The sequence below is a fragment of the Chlamydotis macqueenii genome, chromosome 5 (assembly GCF_036417535.1).
Source record: "Chlamydotis macqueenii isolate bChlMac1 chromosome 5, bChlMac1.mat, whole genome shotgun sequence".
Classification (NCBI taxonomy): domain Eukaryota; kingdom Metazoa; phylum Chordata; class Aves; order Otidiformes; family Otididae; genus Chlamydotis; species Chlamydotis macqueenii.
In genome coordinates, this window is record NC_141560.1 from 43,456,910 (window position 1) to 43,480,051 (window position 23,142).

The 23,142-nt window shown below is 59.3% G+C and overlaps 1 protein-coding gene across 5 annotated transcripts in view; it reads left to right on the plus strand.

The window, feature by feature from the left end:
- Nucleotides 1–587: 587 nt before the first annotated feature.
- DGKZ (diacylglycerol kinase zeta) overlaps nucleotides 588–23,142 on the plus strand; it is a 42,325-nt gene continuing 19,770 nt past the window's right edge. For 2 of the 5 annotated variants that reach the window (XM_086748399.1, XM_086748400.1), the window contains exons 1-4: nucleotides 588–857; nucleotides 8,198–8,296; nucleotides 21,970–22,078; nucleotides 22,786–22,881. In XM_086748399.1, coding sequence (XP_086604525.1) covers nucleotides 673–857; nucleotides 8,198–8,296; nucleotides 21,970–22,078; nucleotides 22,786–22,881 — 489 coding nt within the window. In that variant the 5' untranslated portion in view covers nucleotides 588–672. Of the gene's footprint in view, nucleotides 858–8,197; nucleotides 8,297–20,087; nucleotides 21,159–21,969; nucleotides 22,079–22,785; nucleotides 22,882–23,142 lie in introns of those variants that run through there. The other 3 variants (XM_086748397.1, XM_086748398.1, XM_086748401.1) reach the window with 2 other exon arrangements.

Below are 23,142 nucleotides of genomic sequence, written 5' to 3' on the forward strand. Positions count from 1 at the left end.
CAGCTGGGACCCTGCCCGGGGCAGGCCTGGCTTGGCACTTTTTGGGGAGCAGGGGAAAGCAGCCATCACGGCCGACTCGTCTTCCACGCAAAAGAGGGGTGCCGGTGGCTCCTGCCAAAGGCACCGCCGGCCTGGGAGACGGGGAGGAGAAGCGGGGCAGGCGGCCGGCCGGGCTGGCGAGGACACGGGCAGGGAGACGCAGCGTCCGCCCCAACAGCAAGGTCGGCGGTGGCTCCCGGTCCCCAGAGAGGGCGGCGGCGGCTCCGTCCCCCACCCCCGTCCGGTGGTGAACAATGGGAGGCGGAGGAGGAGGAGGAGGACGGGAGGGGGGGTGAGGCTCCGCTGCTGCCGCTGAGCCTCTTCCCGAGCGCGGGGCGGCGGCGGGGCTGACGCTCGGCTTCCTGAGCCGGCAGAGCCGGGCACCGCGCCACGGCGCTGGGCCCGCTGCCGCCACCGCCGCCGCTGCCGGGCGCCCCCCCCGCACCGCTCCGCCGCGCGGCCCGGGCGCCGGCAGGGGGCGCTGTCGTCTCGGCGCGACCCCGGTGCGCGGCCGCACTTCCTGCCCGGCGGGGCGGGAGGCCCAGCCGGCCGCACCGCCCCGCCGCCCGCCTCCGCTCCCCTCCCCTGGCGCGGGGCGGCGGTAGCGGCGGCGCCGAGCCCCGTAGCTCGGCCATGGAGGCGGCGCGGTCCCCGCCGTCCGGCGGATCGCCCTCCGCCTCTTCCTCCTCCTCTGCCGCCGCCACCGCCGCCTCTTCCTCCGGGGCGTCGGGCGGCGCCGAGCCCGAGCGGGGGCCGCCGCCGCTGGGCCGCCGGCACAGCAACAAGCGCTTCACCGGCCTCAAGCTCTTCGGGCGCAGGTGAGCACCGGGCGGGACGGGACGGGACGGGACGGGGAGGGGGCCGGTTCCCCGGGGCCAGGGCTGGCCGCGGGCGGCTGGAGCATCCTGAACGGCGGCTGCGGAGCCGCTTCCTCGCCCCGGGGAGCCTCTCGCCGCCGGGCAGCTGTCAGCGGCCCCCGCGCCCCGACCCCTCCGGACCAGGCCCCGCGGAGGCGGCTGACCCCGGCCGCAAAGGCTGAGGGATGCGGGATGTGGTGTGGGGATGGAGGGGAGCGAGTTGTGTGCGTTCCTCCTCTGGAGCGTTTGACACGAGCGATGGGAAGTTGGGAAGCGTCGCCCTGGCTGTGCCTGCTTTCCTTCCCGGGGAGGTCAGAGCCGCATCTCTGGAGGATTCGTTTCCCCCCGGCTCGGAACCGAAGGCTCCAGCCCCACACACCCGTCCCGTGCTTCGGCTGCGAGACTGGTAGCCCTGCAGCGCCGGGGAGATGGCTGTGCCACCTGCCAGAATCCTGGCTTCCAACTGCCGGGATCCCGGCTTCTCTCGCTTCGTCCCCGGAGTCAGCCGGACCCCTCACGCCTCCCCACAGCCTTGAAGTCGGCCTGGTGGGATTTGGGGGATTCTCCACCTGCCTAAGCGAAGGGATGGCACACACCCTGCCATCCGGGGGTGTGTGAAAACATGGAATGACGGAGGTCTGAGGGGACCTCTGGAGGTCAGCTGTCCCACCCCGCTGCCTCAAAGCAGGGCCAAATTTGACCAGGCTGCTGATGCTGAGCTTTGAGTGTCACCGGGCTGGAGGCTGCACAGCCTCCCTGGGCACCTGCTCCCCTGCTTCAGCTCCCAGGGATTTTTTTCTTTTCCCTGATACCCATTCAGAGTTTCCCTTGTTGCAACCTGCACCCGTTGTCTCTCATGTTGTCACTGTGCATCTCTGGGCGGCATCTGGCTCCATCTTCTCTGTGCCTTCTCATCAGGTAGCTGTAGACAGTAATAATATTCCCCCTTAACCTTCTCTTCTGCAGGCCAAACCACCCCCATTATCCCAGCCTCCCCTTGTATCTGGTAACTCCTATCCCCAGCCATCTCGGTGACCCTGTGCTGAAACCTGCCCCAGCATTTTTGGCTTCTGTGAAGGCCTGAAGCAGGATGCACTGCTCCCAGGTGGTGTCACAGGTGCTGGATGGAGGGGAAAGGCCCCAATTTCAACCCCCACAGCCAAAGCTGGAGCCGGGAGGGGAGGACCTGCAAGGTCAGCCCACTGTGGAGCTGTGCTTTCCTCTGCTCTGGTTTCAGAGCTGGTGGCAGTGGCTGCCTGGAGCTCCTGGCAGTCCCTGGCTTATCCCTGGTAATGTGTGGCATCTCTCTCTGGCTCCCAGGGGTTTGGGGTGCCGTTCCTGCAAAGCATATCAGAGCCTACACCGAGGAGAGGTTCTCCGTGTGTGAACAACCTTCTGCAGCATGGACGAGTAGGGGAGAAGCCAAATGGGACAGGCAGGAGGTGCCAAGCTGGAGGGCGCCAGCACACCCGCTGGGACAGCTGGAAATGCCTGTCAGGTTGTTTGGTGTGTGGATGCTTCTCTTGCTCTTCTTCTGCTGAGAGAGGGACCCAATTTCCTGCATCTCGGGGTGGCGAATGCAGCACCTGGAGCTGCGGGGGAGTGAGGAGAGATTCCCATGGGCCTCCAAGAAGGAAGGGGCTCCCACGAGCACCCGTGGGAGGTGGGCTCAGTGGGAAGCCGTGCAGGATAATTGGCTGCACGCCACCGAATTTGTGCCCACATGAGCGTTGAAGCAGAGAGCGGCATGAAGTTTCATCTCCTCTGAGGGAATTGCGGGGGAAGGCTTCGCTGCACTTTCTTTCGGCTAGAAGTACAGTAAGCCCCTACTCCCCAAATGCTTTCCAACAGCCATGGTGAGGAAATTTGCACCCACTGCAATTCTGAGCTTCAGCCAAAGCGCATGTGGCTGGGAAGCGGGTCTAGAGGAAACTTAGGTAACGGGCAGGAGCTTGCTCGCTAGCAGCAGTGAGACTCTGGAGAGCCCAGACTTCAAGGAGAGAGGTCTCTTGAGGTGGGCAGGCACTGCTGGGCTCTGCCAACAGTGATGCCAGGAGGCATGGCCGTGGCCAGGCGAGGGACGGAGCCGCAAAATGGCAAGAAAGCCTGTCTTGTCCACAGGGCAGGTGAGCCCCCAGGGGATTTGAAGCAAACGAGGAGTGAGCCCCCGAGGTCTGGCCTCTGATGGCACATTAGTCCCCTGTGTTTTGCAAGCGGGCTTATTTCTGTGCCTTGTAATTGCCTTACAGGAGGGTGGAGTAATTGGCTCCAGAGCTGGCAGAGACAAGTGCACAATACGTGCATCCGGGCCATGGATGGGTAATTCTTTTAATTGGGCTGATAAAGAGATTGGGGCTGATCAGATAATGGGTGGTTAGGATTAAATTTCCTTCCTAGGTGCCCCATTTCTTGTGCTGTGAATGAACAGCACAGTTTACCCTTTCCAGGGGGAACCTGGGGAGGGAGTGCAAGTGCTGGGGATGAAGCCCCTTTCTTGCTCTCCCCTGTATCAGGGAGGTGGGGTGCTGAAATGGGTCTTCCCTGTGGGCTTTAGGGTCTTTTACACATCTCCCTTCAGAGGAGCTACATGGGATGGCTGGTTCTGCTGTGGCATCATAAGCAGGGAGCCTAGCCACCATCGGGGTAACCAGTGGACGGTTGCCCTTTAGAGAGCGTGGAACTGAGTTTTTGGCTGTGGTCCTTTGACAGGCCCGGTGCTGGAGCTTGCACGCAAGCCCAGGGGCGCCTGCCATTGCCCCAGGGAAGATCTGTGGGTGGTATGGCGTGTGGGTAAACGGCACTCGAGAAACTGAGCCTAGCACCCGCCTACATCTTTCTGGGACGTCGCTTGTCACTGTCTTTCTTGCAGCTTGACACGCACGCCCATGTGAAAGCTGGGGGAGATGTGCCACTGGGACGGCAGCCCAGCCTTCCTCATCCCCACTGCTTGGGCAGGTACCACCGCGTCCTCTCGAGCCTCCTGGCCCTTGGCCAGCTAGCAGGTCCAGCCAGGGTGCAGGGCTTTTGGTCCGCTTTCTCTTGGCACAGGTGTGGTAGAGGGGCTGTGCGGTGGGGTGAGCCCCAGGCACCCTGAAGGAAGGCCAGAAGGGGTGAGGAGCCTGAAGTTTGTGATCTCCACGCTGGCAGGCTGAGAGCAGCGCTTACCTCGGGACAGGCTTTTTCACAACGCTTCTTGCTGCCAGCTAACTGTTGAGCAATCCTCCTCTTCTGCCATGCATGCACATTTTGCACGCCTCTGGCTCTGAAACCTTCCACCCTCTGCTCCCCATCCAGCTCACAGGTGATGGGTGGCACTAACTGGGCCCGGACCGGTGACACCCGTGGGAGTCTGTCCCCAGCTGTCCCCTACAGCGACACCGGGGCTTGTTTGAAGGGCAGGTGGGACATGCCAGGAGAGCTGCTCCTGCTGCTGTGTTTGCTCTGCACTCTCTGCTCCGGGCCTGACCTCCCGTGATGTGGCTCGAGGACTTTTGATCTTGCTAGGGGAAAAAAGAATAAAAAGCACTGGGCCCACTGAGCAGCCCTGCCTGTTGGCTGCCAATGCAGCCTCCCAGTGAGGCTGCTGGGATGGGGCAGGGAGGGATCAGAGATGCAGGGGGGTCTGGCTGCTCCCGGAGGCTGGGGCCCTCCTTAGCATGGTTCCTGCCTGCCACCTGCCTCCTCTCTCCAGCCCTCGGCACCCACCCGAGGCTCCACTGCCCTCCCGAGATCAGAGGGGCTGCCACAGTGCCGTGCACCCACCCTGGCGATGGTGGCAGGACCTCTAATCTGCTTAGGAGTTGGAGCATCCCTTCCAGGAAACCCTGTAATCTCCTCAAGGGTCTGAGAGGAGGGAGGACAAGGAACCTCTTCCCTCCTTTGAGCAAAAACGATGGGAAGAGAGAAGGGCAGCAGAGGGGTAGGGGGCACTGGGAGCAGGCATGGGGCTTTGCAAGAAGACAGGGTTGAGAGGGGAGAGGCACAGCCATGGATGTTACAAGGGGGGAGAGTTTAGGGGATGTTTGGTTGCATGGGTCCTCCTGGGGGCTAAGAGCAGATGCTGGTAGGGCGAGGCCAGCCCTCTGGGTTGGGGGGATGCTGTCGTGGAAGGCAACCAGAGCTTCCACAAGGGGTGGGGGATACAGTGTAGGATTTCCCCAGGTGTCGTGCCTGGGGAGCAGACAGTCTCCCCAGAGACTTGGCAAAGCCTCTAAATATAACTTTCAGCTCCGCTCTCGGTGGAGCTCTGGTTTCTTTTTCCCAGGTGACTCCGTGAGCTGAAGCTCCTGAGTTAGCTTTCAGCCACGTGTTCACTTGCTTGCTGGCTCCCGTAAACGCATGCTGACTTTGAGGTGCTGAGCTCAGGAGCAGAGTTAGGGCTGCAGGCTGAGGCTTAGCCTTGACCCTTGGGCCCATGAACCATCCTTTTCAGAAGAGACGGGGACTGGCAGGAGGTGAATTGCTTCTGCTGGATATTTTTAGAGGTGGGGACTCTGGTGCGGGACCTACTCTGGGACACGGACAAGGCGTGGAAATAGGGGAAACCTGTCCTGCTGGTTCTGGAGCTGGCACCGGGTTCTGAGGGAATAAGTGCCTCTGTGATCCTGAGTCTGGGAGCTTTCCCTGGGCCAGCTCTCCAGCATTACAAAAGTAACGTCCCATGTTTCTATTGCAACTGGCAGGCCTGGCAGCAGCTGCAGTCAGTGGGAGCTGGGAGGCTCTCTTCTCCCCATCAGGACATTAGGTGGAGGGTGAAGCTCTGCCAAGGCGAGCAATGAGACTGCACTGGCCAGGCCGGTGCCCAGGGCGGGATGGAGTCCTCCGATCTGTGCCGAATGCCTGTGTTAGACCCAGTGCTGCTCTCCTCTTGCCTGTGGTTTAGGGATTGATGCCTGGGGGTGTTAACTTTGTAGTTAACCCTGAGCTCTGCCCCCAGGGGAAACTCTTGCTCGTTGCACCAGGGACTAACGGAGAGGACCTCTTCCCAGTCCCTGCCCTCCCAGACAGTAGGCATTAATGGGCCTCCTGCCTGCCGGGCAGGTTGTGCTGTCTGGGTTAGGCTGCCGATTCCAGTTTCTACCTGCAGCCGTTGCGCCCGCACCTGGGAACAGCCTGCCCCAGCTTTGCCCATCTCACGGCTCTCAGCCTTTCACCTGGGGAAACAGGCTAAGCCTCCCCCATCTTGGAGGACCCTGCCCAGCTGGCAGGGACCGGTGGGAGCTGGGGACCTGTTTCTGGGGGATTGGGAGATGCCACCCAAGATACGGGTGCAGAGCGGTAGGTACGTGGCACTGGTATGGGAAGCCCCTCTCTGGGGGCAGACAGAGGTATTCCCACCTTCGGCTGCCGCCCCGTCCTCTGCGTGCCCTGAGTCACTGGGAGATGCTTTCGGCGTGCCTCACGGGCTGCTGCCGGCAGGCATGGCTGAGCTGTCGCTGCCGCTCCCCTGGCGTTACTGCAGGATGCCAGCTCGTGGCGGTCTCCAGCCGCACCACAGCCTGGTCCCAGCCTCACGAGGGAGCTCCCAGCCAGAGAGGCGTGAAGATCCCAGCCGGCAGGGAAAAGCTCAATGTTCGCCCCTTCCCTGGCTCCGCTCACCCCATCTCCCTTTTCCCGCTCGCCAGCTGCAGCTCGGCTCTCTGTGAGGTGGGAGCGGTCTCAGTTCTGAAACACAAAACACGCTGTGGCTTTGCAGAAAGTCACGTGGCCCTGCTGGCTGCCTGTCCCAGGAAGTCAGGGCAGCTAACGAAGAGGCTCGTTGCAGAGGGTTTTCCCCTCGTTTTGGCGCAGCTCAGCTCCCACAGGAAACGTGGGTGCCGGAACAGCCCCGTCCCTTGCTTACCGTTGGCAGCCCAGGTGTGGATCTGGGTGCAGAGAGCGGGGGGCACTCCTTCCACCTCTTCTCTGGGGCAGGGCTCGCCCAGGTGGGATGAGGATGGAGAGGATGGAGAGTCATGGGGCAGAAGACAGCTCAGAGCTTCTTCCCAAGCTCCCGGCATCCAGGCACGACCCATAGCCAGCCCTGAGAGGCAGCGGGGGTCTGTGCGGCCAGCCATGTGCTGGCCCCTGCGTGTGAAAGTTCCCCCTCAATCAGATTATCTGTATCTCGTCCTGCCTTGCTACTCGGGCCCTGGCTGGGAGCCGCTCGGATCCAGCGCTAAGCCTCTTACCGCCCAAGCGCGAGGTCACCACGCAAGGGGACGTGGCGCAGGGCACTCTGGCAGCAGGCGCCGGGCAGCTGCCGCAGCTGAAATGTGACGTGCCGTTGGGGGGGGGGGTGTTTTCTACAGGGATTTTGCACCCATCGGAAGCTGGCAGATGGCGGGATTAGGAAGCAGCGAGGCTCCTGTCCTGTGGGAGCTGCCGGGGTGCACGATTGGAGGCACCCCGGTCCCCAGCCCGGCTGCTGGTGGGGCTATGGGTTGGCCTCGGGCCAGGAGATACTCCGGCAGAGGCTGCCAGCGAGGAACCCCCACCTGGGCTTGAACAACGGCGATACCCGCCCACGAGTTTTCTTGAGTTTTCTTGCCGTTTAAATGATGGGAGGAAGCAGATGTGGTGGGGGTGGCTGTCGGAGGGGTCCCAAGAGAGGTGCTTCCCCTCTGCACGGGGTCACCCAGACCTTTGCTCCCCAGCCCCTGGGTGGCAGTGGATTGGGGTTCCCAAGGCTCTCGGTGCCCGTGTGCAGGGGCCGGAGGGCTGGGAGCAGGTGAGCTGCCCTGCCCTGCCCAAACAATGCCTCTCCATGCAAGGCTTGGCGAGTGCCTTCATGATTTATTTGAAATTCAAATCCATGCCTGGATCCAGCGGTCGAGGTGCAGGCTGCCAGGAGCCGGGCTGGCACAGAGGAGGAGGGAGGGGAGCAGGGCTCCCTCTCCATGCCAACCTGGCCCCAGTCCCTGAGCCCTGCACCCCATAGAAGTGCAGGGCCTGGGCACCCTTGGGCTCCTGCAGTCACCTGGGTCAGGCTGGAGGTGACTCTGGACTGGGATGGGTTAGTATCCCAGGAGCTGGAGTGTTTGCTGCCTGGCTCCAAAGGGAGAAAGCAGCCTTGCTGACCTCAGCTCCATGGATATGTTGCCTGCATTGACCGCCATGGCTGACAGCAGGGGCAGGGGCAGTGGCCTGGGTGCCATTGGGGCCCCTGGGGTCTGCAAACACCAAGGCTGTGGGGAGACCGTGCTGGGGGGAGGAATGGCACCAGGGCAGCAAAGATGTGGAGGGGAAGGACGGTGCTGTGCCCCAGGCAGCCAGGTGTCTTTATGGGGAGGGCTTGCTGACCACTCTTTTTGTGTCCCTAGACTCCACCTGCCCCACAAAGGTGTCTTCCTTTGTCTCCAGGGCAGCCAGCCCGTCCGATGGGGATCCAGGAGGATAAAGCACCGGCCAGCGGTGTATAAGTACGTGGTATTTTTATTGGCTTGCACGGCCTGTGCAGTCCCAGCAGCTGCTGCAACCTTCCTGCTCAAGAGCTCTCCACCCTCCCACCCACGCCTTGCCCCACGTCACCCTCTTGTGTCTGCACTAACCAAGGCCACCCAAAGCCAGGCTGCCTGCCTGCTGCCTGTGTCACTAACCTTGTCCTAGAGGGCAGCTTGCCACCAGACTTTCGTTGGCTAACATGGCAGCCCCCGTTGTGCTGGTGTTTGGGCTGAAAGTCAGTTGAGGTCTTTCTCCTCCATGGCCTAGCTGTTGTGGGCGTGTGGGCCATAGCACCTAGACCCTCTGCATGCTGAGTGCTTTGAAGACCTCAGATGACAAGGCTGAGAGGGTGGTTTAGCCAAATGACTGAAGCAGCCTGAAATTCAGTAGGGCTGGGGCTGCCAGACACGGTGGGAAGCCAGGACCTGAAAGGCAGTCATGGTTGCTGGGAGGTGGCTGCTGTGGATGCCAATACCTAGGCTAGCCGTGGTGTCGGAGGCTCACCAGTCCTCCTGAGGAGATGTGGAGGTAGGGACAAGCCCCAGGCCTCGTTCCCGGGCTCCCTGCGCCGTGGCCTTTGTGGAGCAGCACGTCAACCTCATCAGGATTTGTCAGCGTTTGTGTGAGTGCTGTGCAGAAGCATTGCGGTGGAAGACCCCCACTGAGGACTGCTGCTTCCTGGCTTCTAAATGGTTTCTCTGGGTATCGCCCCATCTGCGCGGCATCCTGGGCCTTTCAGAGTTTCTCGCTCGGTCTCCAGCTTGCCTGACCTTGTAGACCAAAAAAGTCTAGCATCCCCGTGCTGCTTGGGAATCCCGCGCTTAGAGGTGTTAGGGGCGAGAGGCAGGGTGACTGACTAATGCTCTGCAGAGGGGAGGTGGATGGGGTTTGTAGAGGCTCAGATTGCCATGGGTTGAACACCAGAGGGCACGGTCACTCTTCCTTGCTCTGCTGTGCAGCTCCAGGCCCTCTCCCTGGGGCTGGCTTCAGCTGGGTCTTGTGGCATGTCCTCTCTGCAGCGTCACTGGCCTTGTTTCCTCTCTTCTGCAAGGAAGACCTTTGCAACCGTCCCCGCAGAACTTTTTGTGTGTTGCCGTGGGTGGAGTGGCCAGTGAGCTTGCTGGGTTAGACTTGCCAGCTGCTGCCGTGGGCTGGCTGATGCTCAGGGGCAAACTTCCAGCCAAGGCAGCTGTTGGCCAGCTCGCCGCTGCACGGGCTTGCGTGTCCTGGTAGCACTCGGGGCCACACAACAGCACCCACCCAAACTCTGCATCTGCCCGCTCTGGTGGTCTCAGAAGGATGTGGTGTCACCCTGTGGGAGTGGGAGCAGAGAAACTGGGGTAGCAGAGTAAGGCAGCCATGGGCTAGCGGTCTTCAGTGAAGCGTTAGCCGTGAGCTACTGGTCTTCAGTGAAGTGTTAGCCCACACTGGGAAGGGGGAGAGTGGTCTGTTCTCTGCACCAGTGGCGCCTGTTCCCCTCTCCGAAGGATGGCAGGAGAAAAGAGCCCATCAGTGAGGCTGCAGGAGCTGGCAGACATGGGGATGTTAGGATGAGAGAAGAAAAGGAAGAAGATAAGAGCAGATATGCTGAGGGCATCTAGAATAAAAAGGGTAGAGGAGAAAAAAAAATCAACTTGTCCCGTCCCATTTGTAGCAGAGGGACAAGCTGATATTTAGCAAAACCAAGAAGTGGTAGATTTAACATTACTAAAAGGAGTTACTTTAATTTTGACGTGAGGTGGGGAGAAAAAGACTCAATGCCACGAGGTGAAAAAGTGAAACCAAAGATTAGACTTGATACCAGTAACAGGGTCACAGTTAAACCAACAAATGCCTTTGAGGTGGCAAGTCGGCATGTGCTTTGCTTAGTCACGGGGTCACGATGGAGGCTTGGGACGCACAAATGGGAGGCTTCTTTCCTGTCTGACCCTCCGGCTTTGCAGGGACGGGGAGATCACTGGGGACCGGGTTTCTCAGGGATGCTGAGCAGTACCCCCCTTACAGACACCTGCAGGGGCTGCCGCCTGTGGTGTGGTTTCAGGTGCGTGGGACCAGGGTCTCCTCGCTTGGAAAGCCTTGCTCAGGGCTACGTGGGGCTGGGGAGTCTCTCGGCTTGGAGCAGCGGTTTCTACTTGAATGCAGCAGACTGAAACCTGTGACAGCAACGTGGTGAGCCGAAGGTCTCCCTTGCCGCCCATTCGTCCGTGTGCGTGTTTGCAGGGTGAGAGATAAGTCGTGGGAGGAAGGAGAATGGCAGCAGGAAGGTTTGCCTGGCTGGCTTGAGGAGAGGGCTCTTGGGCTTCCCGTTCCGCTGCTTCCAGGGAAAGGGACTTGGAGAACCAGTGACCTGGTCTCTTGCTGGTCTGCTTGACTTGGAAGGGATTTTGGGGCCAGCTAGAATCCACCCCGGGCGTCCCTTCGGACTGTTCCGGTTTGTAAGTCTGGGTCCTGCTGGCCCAGGAGGGAGGTGCGACAGTAGCGGGGGTGAGGAGCAGCAGGTGGTGTCAGCGGGGGTCTCTGCTGTGCGCAGGCTGCAGGGGACAGGGAGAGCAGGGTGGGCACAGGGCAGTCAGAGAGAGGCTCCCTTGGCTGGAGATCGGGCTGGGGAGGAACTGCACATATCTCTTACCAGGCTTCTTTACTCTGAGTGGGCGGCCAGCTCTAGCATGATTTTAATTTCCTCTTTGATAAAAACATTCTGCCAGTCCCAGCAAATGGGTCTTCACAGTGATGGACTGGGAACTGTTCCTAGGGGCCCGTCTGCAGCCTCTCCTCCTCCTGTGGTCACAGCCGCCACCATGGCGGCCTTGGGGCTGTGTGGACACCAGGACCTGCTTGGCTGCTGGTGGCAGCTGGCCCTTTCCTGGCACTGGGAAGGGAAGTCCAAAGGATGCGTACCCTGTGTAGGGAAATGAACAGAGCCCTCCATCCTTTGGCAGCTGCTGAGTTTGAGGTGAGAGAGGGCTGAGCAGCAGTGAACATCTCCTGCCTGCCCTCGGCATCTCCAGCTCCCCTTCGCCGCTGGCAGTGACAAAAGGGCCAAACTCAATCCCCACAGCAGCTTTGGCGATGGAGAGGCTTGTTCACGTGTCCTCACCCATTCTTGGCTCCCACTGCTTCACAAAGGCCGCTCGCTCCTTCTGCTGTGACAGAGACGGCGGTGATGGCGGTAGCTCAGCCTTTGGGCCTGGCTCCCCTCTGGTTAATGGTTTCCTGTGAACCGCTTTCAAGATACCCATCGGGGAAGGCAGCTGGCCGCCTTCGCCGTGCTGGCAGCAGTCTCCTGTGATGCTTTGTTATGATGGTTTTACTGTTGTCTCTCTCCAGGCCCCAAGAAGCACTGGGCACAGTCCAAATGCACGCACACATGCTCCCACGCACTGAGGAAAAGAGCTCCCCATCTAATTTTAGATGTGACATGTAGGCAAGGGGAAGGGGCAGGCAGGGTGTGAAAGGACAATGTCCCAGCTGCAGCCGCTCCTGCTGACTCACTACAGCCACACGCCTGGCCATCGGCTCCCATCTCTGGGTAAATGACCAAAACAACAATAGCTGGTGACTCACGCCTTGCAGGCATCATGGAGTGAGCTGGCCTTCTGCATGACCCCCCCTTCCCATCTCTGCAAAAGCCAAAGCAGAAATGGGTTTTGTGGCCCCAGAACGGCGCTGGGTTGTCTTTGGCCAGCAGCAGGTCCCTGGGGGCAGCTGGGGGACCTGGATAGCGGTGAAGCGTTACAGGGAAGTCCCCAGCCTGGCTGTGAGATGTCCCCTGGGGGCAGTTGCAGCAACAAGGGAAGGTAAAAAGCTCCCTACACGTCTGTGGAACCAGCCTGGACCAGACACTGTCTGTAACTCAGGAGCAAGTTATATCTTGTGCGCAAACATAGGCTCTCTACGGCAGGCAGCTCGGCTCTCATCAGCCATGCAAACCCGAGGTCCCGAGGAGGTGGGAGACAATCGTCTTGTTGCCGGTTTCCTCCCCTTCTCCAAGGGAAGCGGTGGCATCCCTTAGCTGCAGTTGGGTGCTCGGAGGATGGCTGGGTGTCCAGAGGGGACCCCTTTCTTTCCGAGTCCCCTCTGGTGCATGCGCCTCTGGCTCGGGGCGAGCTGGCCTCGGGTCTGCTGGGAGAGGAAGTGCAGTTGGTTATTTTAACGAGCGCTGTCAGGGTTTGCAGCGCGGGGAGGAGGCGGAGGGAGAAGCCGAGCGCTCGCTCTCCAAACTAGGACTTGGCTGGGGAGGGCTTGGCCAGCTGCTGCTGCTGCGCGGCCACCGCCACCCGCTCAGCACCCGCAGGGACCCCCGCGCCGCTCCGGATCAGGTCACGGGGGCTTTTCCCCACGCTCTCCCCTTCTCTCCTTCTCCTCTTCTTCCTCCTCGTCCCCTACGTTCCGCTGCATGTGTTTGTGTGCGTGGGGGATGGGAGGGGACCGAGGGAGCCAGCCAGTATTTCGTGGGCATGGTCTGAGCAGGTACTGGGGTCCTGTCCCGCTGGGAAAGCAGACCCGGGAGTCATCCCCAAGACCCTCAGCCTTGGTAAGCTGTGTTTGCTCCGGGGGCTGGAGCAAGCCTGTAGGGCAATGAGCCGTTTGCGGGGTTGAGGCAGGGATTCTGTGAAACACAGCTGCTGTGGCAGTTGGTGGCACCTGGCTGTTGTTTCCCCTTTGGAAGGAGGGCAGAGGTTTTCCCTGCCGGAGGTGCGTTTCCAGCCACCCAGTCTGCTGCCCGTTACGGCACCGGCTGCATCCTGCCAGCCTGCGTGGCGTGGGGATGGCAGTGGGAAATCTGCAGGTGGCAGAGCGCGGCGGCATGGGGAGCCAGCCTGTGCCGTGCCGTGCCGGCACCCCCGGACCCCGGCTGCTTTGCCCTGGGATAGTTTAGGGAATCAGGACAGACTTGTGGGCTCCTGGCATCTCCCCTGGAGCTGGTGGCAGTGAGGTGTCCGGCTGTGTCTGGGAGCAGTGGGATACCCTTCCTGATCCCTGCTGTGGGCTGGAGGGAGGCATGTGGCTCCCGTCTTTCTCTTATCAGTGCCTGCAGCTGAGCCTCTCTTGGCTTTCCTTTGGGAGGTGAAAAGGTCTTTGCATGCCTTTGGGAGATCCAAAGATTTCCCAGTCCTGGGAATCGCTGTCTGTGCTCTGCATCTGCCCTGCTGCAGCTTTATCTTTACGCCAGGTTCATTGGCTCCTCCCGGGGGCTGCTGCCCTGGCAGATGCTGCGTGTTGCGGTGGCACCATGCCTGGGTGTCATCCCCAGGTGCAGGAGGAAAACTCTGGGGCTGCTTGGAGAGTTTGAATCAGACAGCTGGGCTGTGGGACTAGCCTCCCTTTAAAAAGCACATCCCTGCTCTACGGGAGGCACAGAGCTGTGTGTCCTGAAGGAGGGGACCACCCCTGGGGAGGACGATGGAAATCTACTAAAGAAACTACAGGCTGGGCTGCGCTCCCCACTGCTTTGCTTCGTGCGTGTGGCTCTGCAAAGGGAGCTCAGAGACAGAGGAAACTCTCAAAGTCCTCCTCAGCCTGCGTCGCTGGTCCTGCTGATGGGACCAAAATAGAAACGGCACGGCTGGCCTCTCCCCCGACCCCTGCTCTGCCTCGGCCCCAGCACGCTGATGGTGGTTGCTCACCCTTTGTGTTTCATCCCGGATTAATCTGCAGCCCGAGGCCGTCAGTCTTGCTGTTTGGCTCCCCAGCCAAACACAGCGACAGATTGTTTAAATCAGGGCTGTCGGGTTTCTTGATAACCGGGAGGCAGATTATTTACTGTAGTGGCAAATAAACTTCATAATGTTATGATGGTGGAAAGTTGTCAAGGGATATGAACGCCCAGAGTCAGCCCAGGAGCCTCCAAGGAGACAGCTTTGGTTTAAATTAAGACAAAACACTGTCTTCCATGGATTTTGGGAAGGAAATCACATTGTTGTAATGGGAACATTACTCTGAGCCTTAGGGCTGGCAAACTCTTGACTTTATGAAGCGTCAGTGGAGGGTCTGAGCCAGTCTGGCAGATGTGCCTTAAACACCCCTTAGGTTCACCCTGAGAAGGTGGTGAAGGGGAGGTGGCAGCAGGGCGTCATGCAGAGCTTGGGGAGAGGCAGGATGGAGCTGCCACCAGAAGGTTATGCTAGGAACTGTAAAAATGTCTCAGGCCCTTCTGCTCGTGGCCCCTGTTCTCCCAGCGAGCCAAACTTGAGAGCATTTTGTTGTGAAGGGCCAGGCAGGAGGGTGGGATGGCTGAGGCAAGGCCAGTCAGTGGGGACCGCGCTCAGGTTGCTGCATGGCTGTGGGCAGTTACTTCCCCCTGGCTTTGCCCCTTGGAGAAGCGTCCCATGAGGAACTGCAAGGCTGCAGTGTTTTGTTTCTTTGCCTTCCCTACAACCCTCGGCAAGGGGCTGCTGGTGCCTCTCCCTGCATCCATTCCCCTGTCTTGCTCCTTCAAAGAAGGCGGCTTAGAGGCTGCATCTCCTCCCTGTGGCATCTTCCCCAGCTCCTAACGGAGTGCGAGTACTCTGGAAGTGGTGCGAGGTTAGAGTTAGTGGCTGTGTCTCATCCCTGGTGTGAGCTGCGTGGTGACCTGCCCAGGGCACCCTCAGTCAGAAGTGATGCTGAACTAGTGATGCTGAGCTGTCACTGCCAGCCTGCAGTGTGCCCTGAAATTCCTGTCCCGTGAAATAAACCCCGTGGGCGAGTTTTGCTTCTGGCCATCTTGTGCAGGGATCCCATCGCCCTTTCGTGTCTGGGGTGTGTCAGGGTATTTGCATCAGGTCCACCCGCCGGCACTGCTGCAACGCCGTAGAGCAGAGGTGTGCATGTGTGGGAGCAGGAGGCTGTGAGTTGTGGTCTTGCTTGGCCACACGCAAGATGGGTACAAAGAGGCCAAACTGACATTGCTGTCTGTCCCTTGTGAAAGCAGCGTGGTCCCAGGGCCTCCAAGTTGGTCAGCCAAAGTGCGTGGTAGCACTGGGAGGTTTCCGAGCAAGTTACCAAAGCCCATAGGTGTTGCCAGGGGTGCCTTGCGCTCGCTGTCCGTGCCCAATAGCCCTGGCAAGGGCCTCTACGCAGCTCCCTGCAGAGAGGGATGCTGGGGCTGCACGTGCAGAGACCTCAAGGCTGGGAGGAGATCCTCTGCAGCTGCGTGCGTGTGACCACAGCTGGTTTCTGAGCCCTTGCCTTGCTTTCTCTTGCTAGGAGGGAGGTCTAAAGTCCTCTGGATCAACCCCAGGGCTCACTGAGAGAGAGGTGGGGACCTGCTCCCCTCCAAGTGGCCTGCAAAGACCAGAAACTGCCTTCTGCAGCCTGGAGAGGCAGCCTCAAGGTTGCAGCAGTAATCTTCTCCTCCTCGGTATGAGGGTGACAGTACAACTGAGGATATCCTTGGCCACTGTTTGCCCTGGGAATGCCATGCTCTTATAGCTCAGGAGCCTGGGAGCGAGCTGCTGTGGTCTGTGTAGGCGGTGGCACTTGTTGCAGTAGATCAAATGAATGAATCCTAAAACAGAAGGTGAACACAGCCTGAAGTTCACCTTTCATGATGCTTTGAAGGACTGGTGGTTTGGACAGAGCCTTCCTATCCCTGTGCTGGGGGGAGCTGCATCTCCTTGCTCAGGCTGGACCCAGCACAGGGGAGCTCCTGACCGTTTTATTTGCATGATACAGGAGAGATTACTGCTGGAATGGGAATTTTGGGTAGAAATAAACTGCGCAGATCGCTGCTCGCATCTACTGCAAACAAGGCCCCGTCTTGACCAGAGTGCTCCCTTCCCCATCTGGCATGGGGGCACCTTTCTCAGCAGACCTCATCCGTGCCAGCTGGCCTTCGTGGCACATGGGAGAGGGCTAGCTGAGGGGCTCGAAGGAGAGGAGAGGGCGGTGACTGATGCCTGGGAGCAGGACAGGAGAGCAGGGACAGGATCTCAGCAGGGCTGGTTTGGGGACAGCAGCATATGTGGGATATTGAGTATCAGAGCACTGAAAGGACGGGGCAGGGTGCGAGTTTGTGATGGAAATCGAGGCTGAAGGCAAGGAGTGGTATGTCAGCAGGGCGGGGATGAGCAGCAGCTCCCTGGATGGGGTCCCAGGCTCTTGTCCCTCAGTCCCTCTGGTGTCCTGGCAGGGAGGAGACAGAGCAGGAGAAGCCCGGGAGATCTTGGTGTCATGCAGAGGTGGCTATTAATAACACACTTTCCCTGTGGTTGACCTGTGCAAGTCAAGTGTCCTTGCCAGGGGAAGGCTTGTAAACTGAAATAGGCTCCTGCTTGCACACTGCCAGCTCCGGTGCTGCAGCAGCTCCCCAGCACCCTTGACAAGCCGGGACGCAGCCAGCCGCTGTCAGGACAGGCGCTTGTCACGGAGCAGGGCAAAACTCTTGGGCTTGTTTCCCTTGCTGTAGCCCCGTGGCTGGAAAAAAAATGCTTTCAAGTCAACTAACTGGAGGTTTGCTGAAAGGCTGGGAGGAACTGATGGTGTTTCTCAAGTCCAGACTTCTCTAGGGCTCAAGGCTTGTGTGTTGTGCTGCTGGTGGTGTCCTGCAGTCGGGTCCTCTTGCCACTTTTGATGCCAGGAGAGGGGTGCCAGGTTTGGCATTGTATGAGGGCTGCCTGGGATCTCTTGCTTCGGGGTGCTGGCAAGGAGAGACCAGGCTGCTGGAGGGACAGAGGGAATAATAACGGGTAGGAAGGGTGAAGCAGGTGTGTGGCACAGTGTCCCTCTATGTGTCTAAGGGCAGAGAGGGCCTGTTAGTATGGTACATGGGAGTTTGCCTGAGGCTAGTGAAGCAAAGCAGAATAACGGAGCTGAATATCAAAGAAGCTCTTCCTGATGTGGGCAGAGCCCATGCCTTGTGGGACACTGCATGTTTAGCCCTAGGAGCCAGCCTGTCTGGTTTTGTAGCTACCGCCACTGCAGGAGGGACAGCTGCTGGCTGTCCAGAGAGCAGGGTTTCCCTATCAGCTGATCCACAAGCTCTGTGTCCACTGAAATTACAAGATGCAAGTTTTTCCTCTTTGATCCCTGCTTGACTTTCCAAGGGCATTTAGATCCTGCTGCCAAGGTTAGCTCTGTCCTTAGATTCTGAGTGTCCAGGGAGCTTCCTGCAGCAGCCCCCTCTTCCCCTGGCCCTCAAGGACAGCCCTGCGGCCTGCCCACGCTCCTGCTTCAGCAGCACCTCTGCCCATCCACGCCAGGTGGGGAGCATAGGAGGCTGAGGAACTCTGAGGGGTCTGATTATAAAAAACCAAAACAAAACCAAACCTCCCAAAATCTCCAGCTGCAGATCGTGAGCAGACCAGAGCTGCTTGCTTCTTCCTCATTCACAAAAGGAGATTGAAATGATAGTGCAAAGCTGCTTGTCAGTAGAGCTGATATCTTAGTGCGTGCAGCAGTACTTCCTTTCCCTCCCACCTTGCAAATGCCAGGCTGCCTCCATCCAGCCTCCTTACCTGAGCCATGCAGTCTGCAAAGCAGCCACGTGCGCTGCCTGTTCTCCGTTTTGTCTCAGTGACAAACAGCGGAGATCCCAGAGATCTGCTGGTGTTAGGCCAGCAGCTTCCAGGACTTAGCTCCTCTCAGGCTCTTCTCCACCCAGTTCGTGGTTCCTCGGCTGCTCTGCATGCAGCCCTGTTGGTACACATCCACCCTGGGCACTCCTGGCAGTCAGTCAGTCTACTCCGCCAGCAGCAGCTCTCAACACCTGCCATACACCATGTGGAGCTTGGTGGGAAGTAAGTTGCGAGGAACGGGGATATCTTCACCATCGTATCTGAGCTGCCACGTGGTGCTGTTGTGGGCTGTCAGATGGTTGCCTGGTAATAACCTTCACCACTGGTGGCTGCAGCGTGAGTCCATGTGCCACTTGCAGACAGCCCTGAAGATAAAAAGGGCCATAATCAGCTAGTACCCAAGCATAAATGTCAAGCCAAGGTTGTTCTAGCAGATTTCCTCACGAGAATGTGGTACAAAAAGGAAGGAAGCTATGTTGAGAGATCTTCCTGCCCATAGCAGCAGCTCAGCAAGCGGTACAGCAGCTTCATGCTGGTGGAATATGTGGGGCAGGAGGGAGCATCTGTTCAGCTCATTCGGGATGTAGTTGAACAGTACATCCCTGCCAGCAGCTAAAGCTGGCCAAGAAGGGTCTGCTGTGGTGTGCCAAACCCAGGCAGGGTTCTCTCTTGGCAGTTTTAATGTTTTATTTGTTCAGACAATTTTTAACACCTGTTGGTTATGATGCAGTTTACTGTGCATCATCATTTACTGTGCATCATCCTGCAGACAGATGATGGGGAGAAGGAACAGGAATGGAGCACTGCAGGGTCAGGGATGGGCTGAAAGCAGGATGACCAACAAAATGTGCTTTTTCCCTCCGCAAAGCTACACGGGCCTTGGTGGTATGGTAGGTAACCTGCTGGTGACCAGGTAGCGCTGGGTGTACCTGCGTTGCTCTCTGTGGTGGGTGCTGAGAAATCCCTCTGAGGAGGTGGCACATAGCATTTCCTTTTGTTTCAACCAGGCTTTAGCTGCTGTGATGCTGCTCTTGAGCTGCAGATTCCTCTGGAGGGCATCACTGTCCTTCCTTCCCTCCTTGTGCTACATTACTAAGTGCAGACATAGCAACAAGACTGTAGAAAAAGCTGGCTTTCCTGCAGGCTGGAGGAGAGTGAAGCAAACCTGACCTTCTCCAAAAATACAAACTCGGCTTTGTACTCCACCAAAAGAAACAGAGGGCCAATGGGTTGCTTGTGGTGCAAGCACTAAGGAAAAGCTCCAGTTTGCGGTTCAGGAAATAACACGTATGTCCCATCATACATGCATATCTCAAACAAAAAGGGAAGCTTCTGACAAGTTTGCCTGTTTGCGTGGACCTCGGGGCAGTGGAAGTTCAGGCCAGGGTGTTCTTCTGAAGGGCCTCTGGTGTTGCTGACCTGCAAGCAAGTGCATAAAAGAGCATGAGAAGGGAGGAAGGCAGATGCAAGTGCAACAGGTGCCAGCCTTAGTGCAGTGGTGAGCGATGTGCCCGTATTCTGGTGACGGGTAGGGGAGCCGCCTTGTACGGCATGGAAATGGTTGAGAGTGAGGGTGGTGGCTTGTGTGTGCCTACAGGCTGCCGTGATCCAGAGTCCCCTGCCTTGGAAGCAATTGAAGAGCCGAAAGTTTGCTTCTACCAAACTGTGGGCCTTGGTGATTTCTTTGAGTTGCCCTTGAATAAATCCTCTCTATTTAGCGGCCGAAGAGAGGCGGTGGCTGGAGGGTGAATGTGAAGCACTAGTTCTGGAGGAGGATGGCGCTGGAGGTGGCCAGATTCAGCCTTTGCATGCCAAGCTGCCAGCGCTGAAACTGCTGCAGCACCTTCCACCTGTGGCTCGGGGCTTTCCACAGACTGCTGCAATGTCTGGGCAGCCTGTCAGGCTTTGAGAGCTGGGCAGGGAAAGCTCGAGAGCCCCAATAAAGCTCTTTCTACCAGGAGAGGGAAGTTTTGCACAGGACGGATGGGATGATTTTCCTAGCTCTCCTCTGCACTACTCCAGCCCTCCCAGCCTCAAGCTCTCGCAGCCAACTTCTACCAAATCTGCCTGCCCTGCTTTTACTTGCCCAGTTGGTTTTCTTCTTTAGGATTCGCAAAGGCCTGGTTTCAATTTGCAGCAAATTTGGCAGGGCTGGTGCTTAGCCAGAACGGTTCCCATGGGGAAACCAGGAGAGTGGTGGGGGTAGTCGCCAGGGGTTCTGCCGATCCCACAGCGTGAGCAAGGGGTTCAGAGGGTCCCAGCCAGGCAGCGACACCCGCCCTGCCATGACAGCACCTCAGCTGGGCCATGAAACTCGAGGAGCGGGGGATCTGTGGGGACTGGGAGACCCAGTGGTGCATCTACCCAGCGAGTGGGTCCCAGCCCTGCCATACACCCCAGATGGCATCACCGTGTCCCTGGCTCCCTGCTCCTGCTCTCTTGTCACCCTGCCCCCTGTCACCCTGCCCTGACCCCTGCAGCCCCGTCTGTGGACTCACAGGGGAGCCTATTTAATTGCTGGTCTCTGTGTTAACAGCCACCGTCTGGGTGTGATGGAAACCTTTTTTAGGCGTCACTTCGGAAGGAAGGGGCTGCGGCGTGCCAGTGCAGTTGCTGTGCCCACAGGCAAGGCCAGGCGACGCTCCCAGGCCGGGCTGCCCTCTGCCTCTCTGGCCCAGCGCCGCCGTGGCTCAGGCACCCCACTGCCAGCCCTCTCTTGCCTGGGCCTGCCGCAGCGCCCCGGCCCCCGCCGCCGCTCCAGCACCACGCCGCCCTGCCTCAGCCCCAGGTTCACTGTGCAGAAGAAGCGCGGGGGCCGTGCACGAGCCGTTGATGCCCAGCTGATGGGTCCCTCCATCCTTCTGGCCAGCCTTATCCCCACTGGACAGAAGGGGCACAGGGTGCTCCACACAGACAGCTCTGAATCCGAATCTCTGGAGGATGTCGGCGTCGCTGCGGTGGCAGGAGCCGAGCGAGGCCGGCACGAGCGTTGGGTCGAGGAGAGGTGGCTGGCCATGCTGCCCCAGCTGCGGCCACTCCAGGCTGGGCTGCTGTCACGGGGTCCCCGCTGCCTGCGGCGTGTCTCTTCCCACTGCCTGCCCACCGAGTTCATGTACGGCTGGGCCACCTATGGCTTGCCGGGACGCTACCGCCGCCTCAGCCAGCGCCGGCGTTCCAGCGATGCCCCCTGGCACGGCCTGCTCCCCTCTGGCCACCCGCAGCTGCTGGCCCAGCATTGTGCGGAGGCAGCTGGAGCTGGGCACCCCTCTGCCACCCTCCTTGAGTGTTTGGGACCGGAGCCTGCCTGCCACACCGCCTCGGATGGCTGGAGCCCCCGGTTGCTGTATGTATGGTGGTGGCATCCAAGCGGGCAATGCCAAGGGAAGAGGGGAGGCTGGGTGCAGACCCAGGCCTGGCGGGGCAGGAGGGAAGGCCCTGGCTGCCATCAGTGTCTTGCAGTGCTGCTCAAGTCCCTTGAGCATCTCCCACTCAGGCCAGCACTGCTTCTGATGCTCTCAGTGCAGCTCCTGTGGCTTGCAGGTGTCCCCTCCTGCCAGCCCAGGGCCGGAGGGAGGTGGCAGCCCTGCTTGTGGGCTGGAGACACACACTTTCTCCAGCTGGCCTGCTCTGCTGCTCCTTTCTTCCATTATAGAATATCTAGGAGAAGCTCGCTAGCCCCAGACAAACAGCTGCTTTTTTTCCAGCTGATTTTACTGGTCTCTGAAAACGGCCCAGGCTCTGAGGTGCCTTGGTGCGGGAGAGGTGAGAGGAGCCTCTGCGGGGCAAGGGCTCTGGGTCGTCCCTGCAAAGGCAGCCCCACCAACACAGCTTGGTGGAGCGTCCCAGCATCTGTTTTGCAATGAGCAGTCATCCCCGAGGGCTTTGACCTAGCAGGCCCAGGCTGTGCCTTTTGCTGGGTGCAGGGTGTCTAGTGAGCCGTCAGCAACGTGGCCAGTGCCTCTTCGTCCCATGGGTCTACCTCACAGAAGTGGGTGCTCCTCGGCCGGCGGTGCTGAAGATTCATCTCATTTCCAGCCACTCGGTCCTGAGGATGCTTTTCTGCTCCAGCCTTGCTGTCCGTCCTAGAAGCAGGTTGTGCTTTGTGCGTATTCCTCCTCTCCTGGTTTAATAGTCAGCCTTCCTGTGTCTTCCAGGAAAGCTATTGCCAAGTCCAGCCTCCAGCACATGGTAGCCCAGCCGAACCCTGCACTAGCCCTGAGGAGCGACTCGGAGAGGCAGATACGCACCACTGTGGACTGGAGCGTAAGTTGTAGCCCGTTTTGCTGGGTGTTTGCATGGCATGGGCTCCCAGCCAAGAAGCAGCAGGCCCTTCCCAGGCAGAGGCTTCCCAGGTGACTTCAGCTTTGACACATTTATGGCCTCCACCATTTCCACCAGCTGGTGTCAGCATCTGTGCTGCTGGCAGCGCTTCTTGATGCTGCAAGGAGAGGCTGTGCAGGCACAGGTGGTTCCTGGGAGGATGGCATAGCTACTCCACTGACAGCTCTTCTGCTCCTGGCAGCCGAGGTCTTCTGGTGGCTGGGGCCAAGCAGCAGGAGCAAGGCCCTGCTCCTTCACGGGCAAAGCCTGGAAGGTTTCAAGCTGCACCCTGAGGTTGTAGAACAGAAGCTGTTTCAGGAGAGTCCCCTGCATTGAATTTGCCTTCTCTCAGGGAGTGATGGAAGCAGCTCCCCTGTGTGGGACACTGCGACTGGGCTGTAGGCCTTGGAGGTGGTTTCCTGGGACCCTCTTGTTTCCAACAGGTGGACCATGCCACTAGTTTCATGAGGTGTCCTCTGTCCAGATTTTGGCCCTGGTTGTTCTGTGCATCTTGTCTCCTGGCCTACACCTAGCTCCAACCTCCCAGCCCCAGGGCTGCCCAATATCTTGTCCCTCACACAAACTGTTTTAGAGGCTCAGATGCTCATCTGGGGTGCTCACAGAGGAACCTGTTGTATTGTGCCTTTCAGGAGACTGCAGTTTATGGGGAGCACATCTGGTTTGAGACCAATGTCTCTGGGGACTTTTGCTACGTTGGGGAGCAGAACTGCATGGCAAAGCTGCTGGTGAGTCACCTGGGGTCACCCACCTCCCCGGCAAGGGCCGCAGGTGCGGGTAGTGCTGCCACCCAGCTGGAAGACCACCAAGGCCCTGCTGCTGCTGGGGGACATGCGGGTGTCTGGGGGGCTGCCAAGGTGGGGAGTGTGTCCCTCCTACGTCTGCATGCTGTGGGGCTGCCTCCCCAATTTCTGCCAGTGCAGAAACCTGACACAGGTTTGCTGCTTGCCCGGAGGCAACACAGTGATATTCCAGGGAGAGGCTGTTGG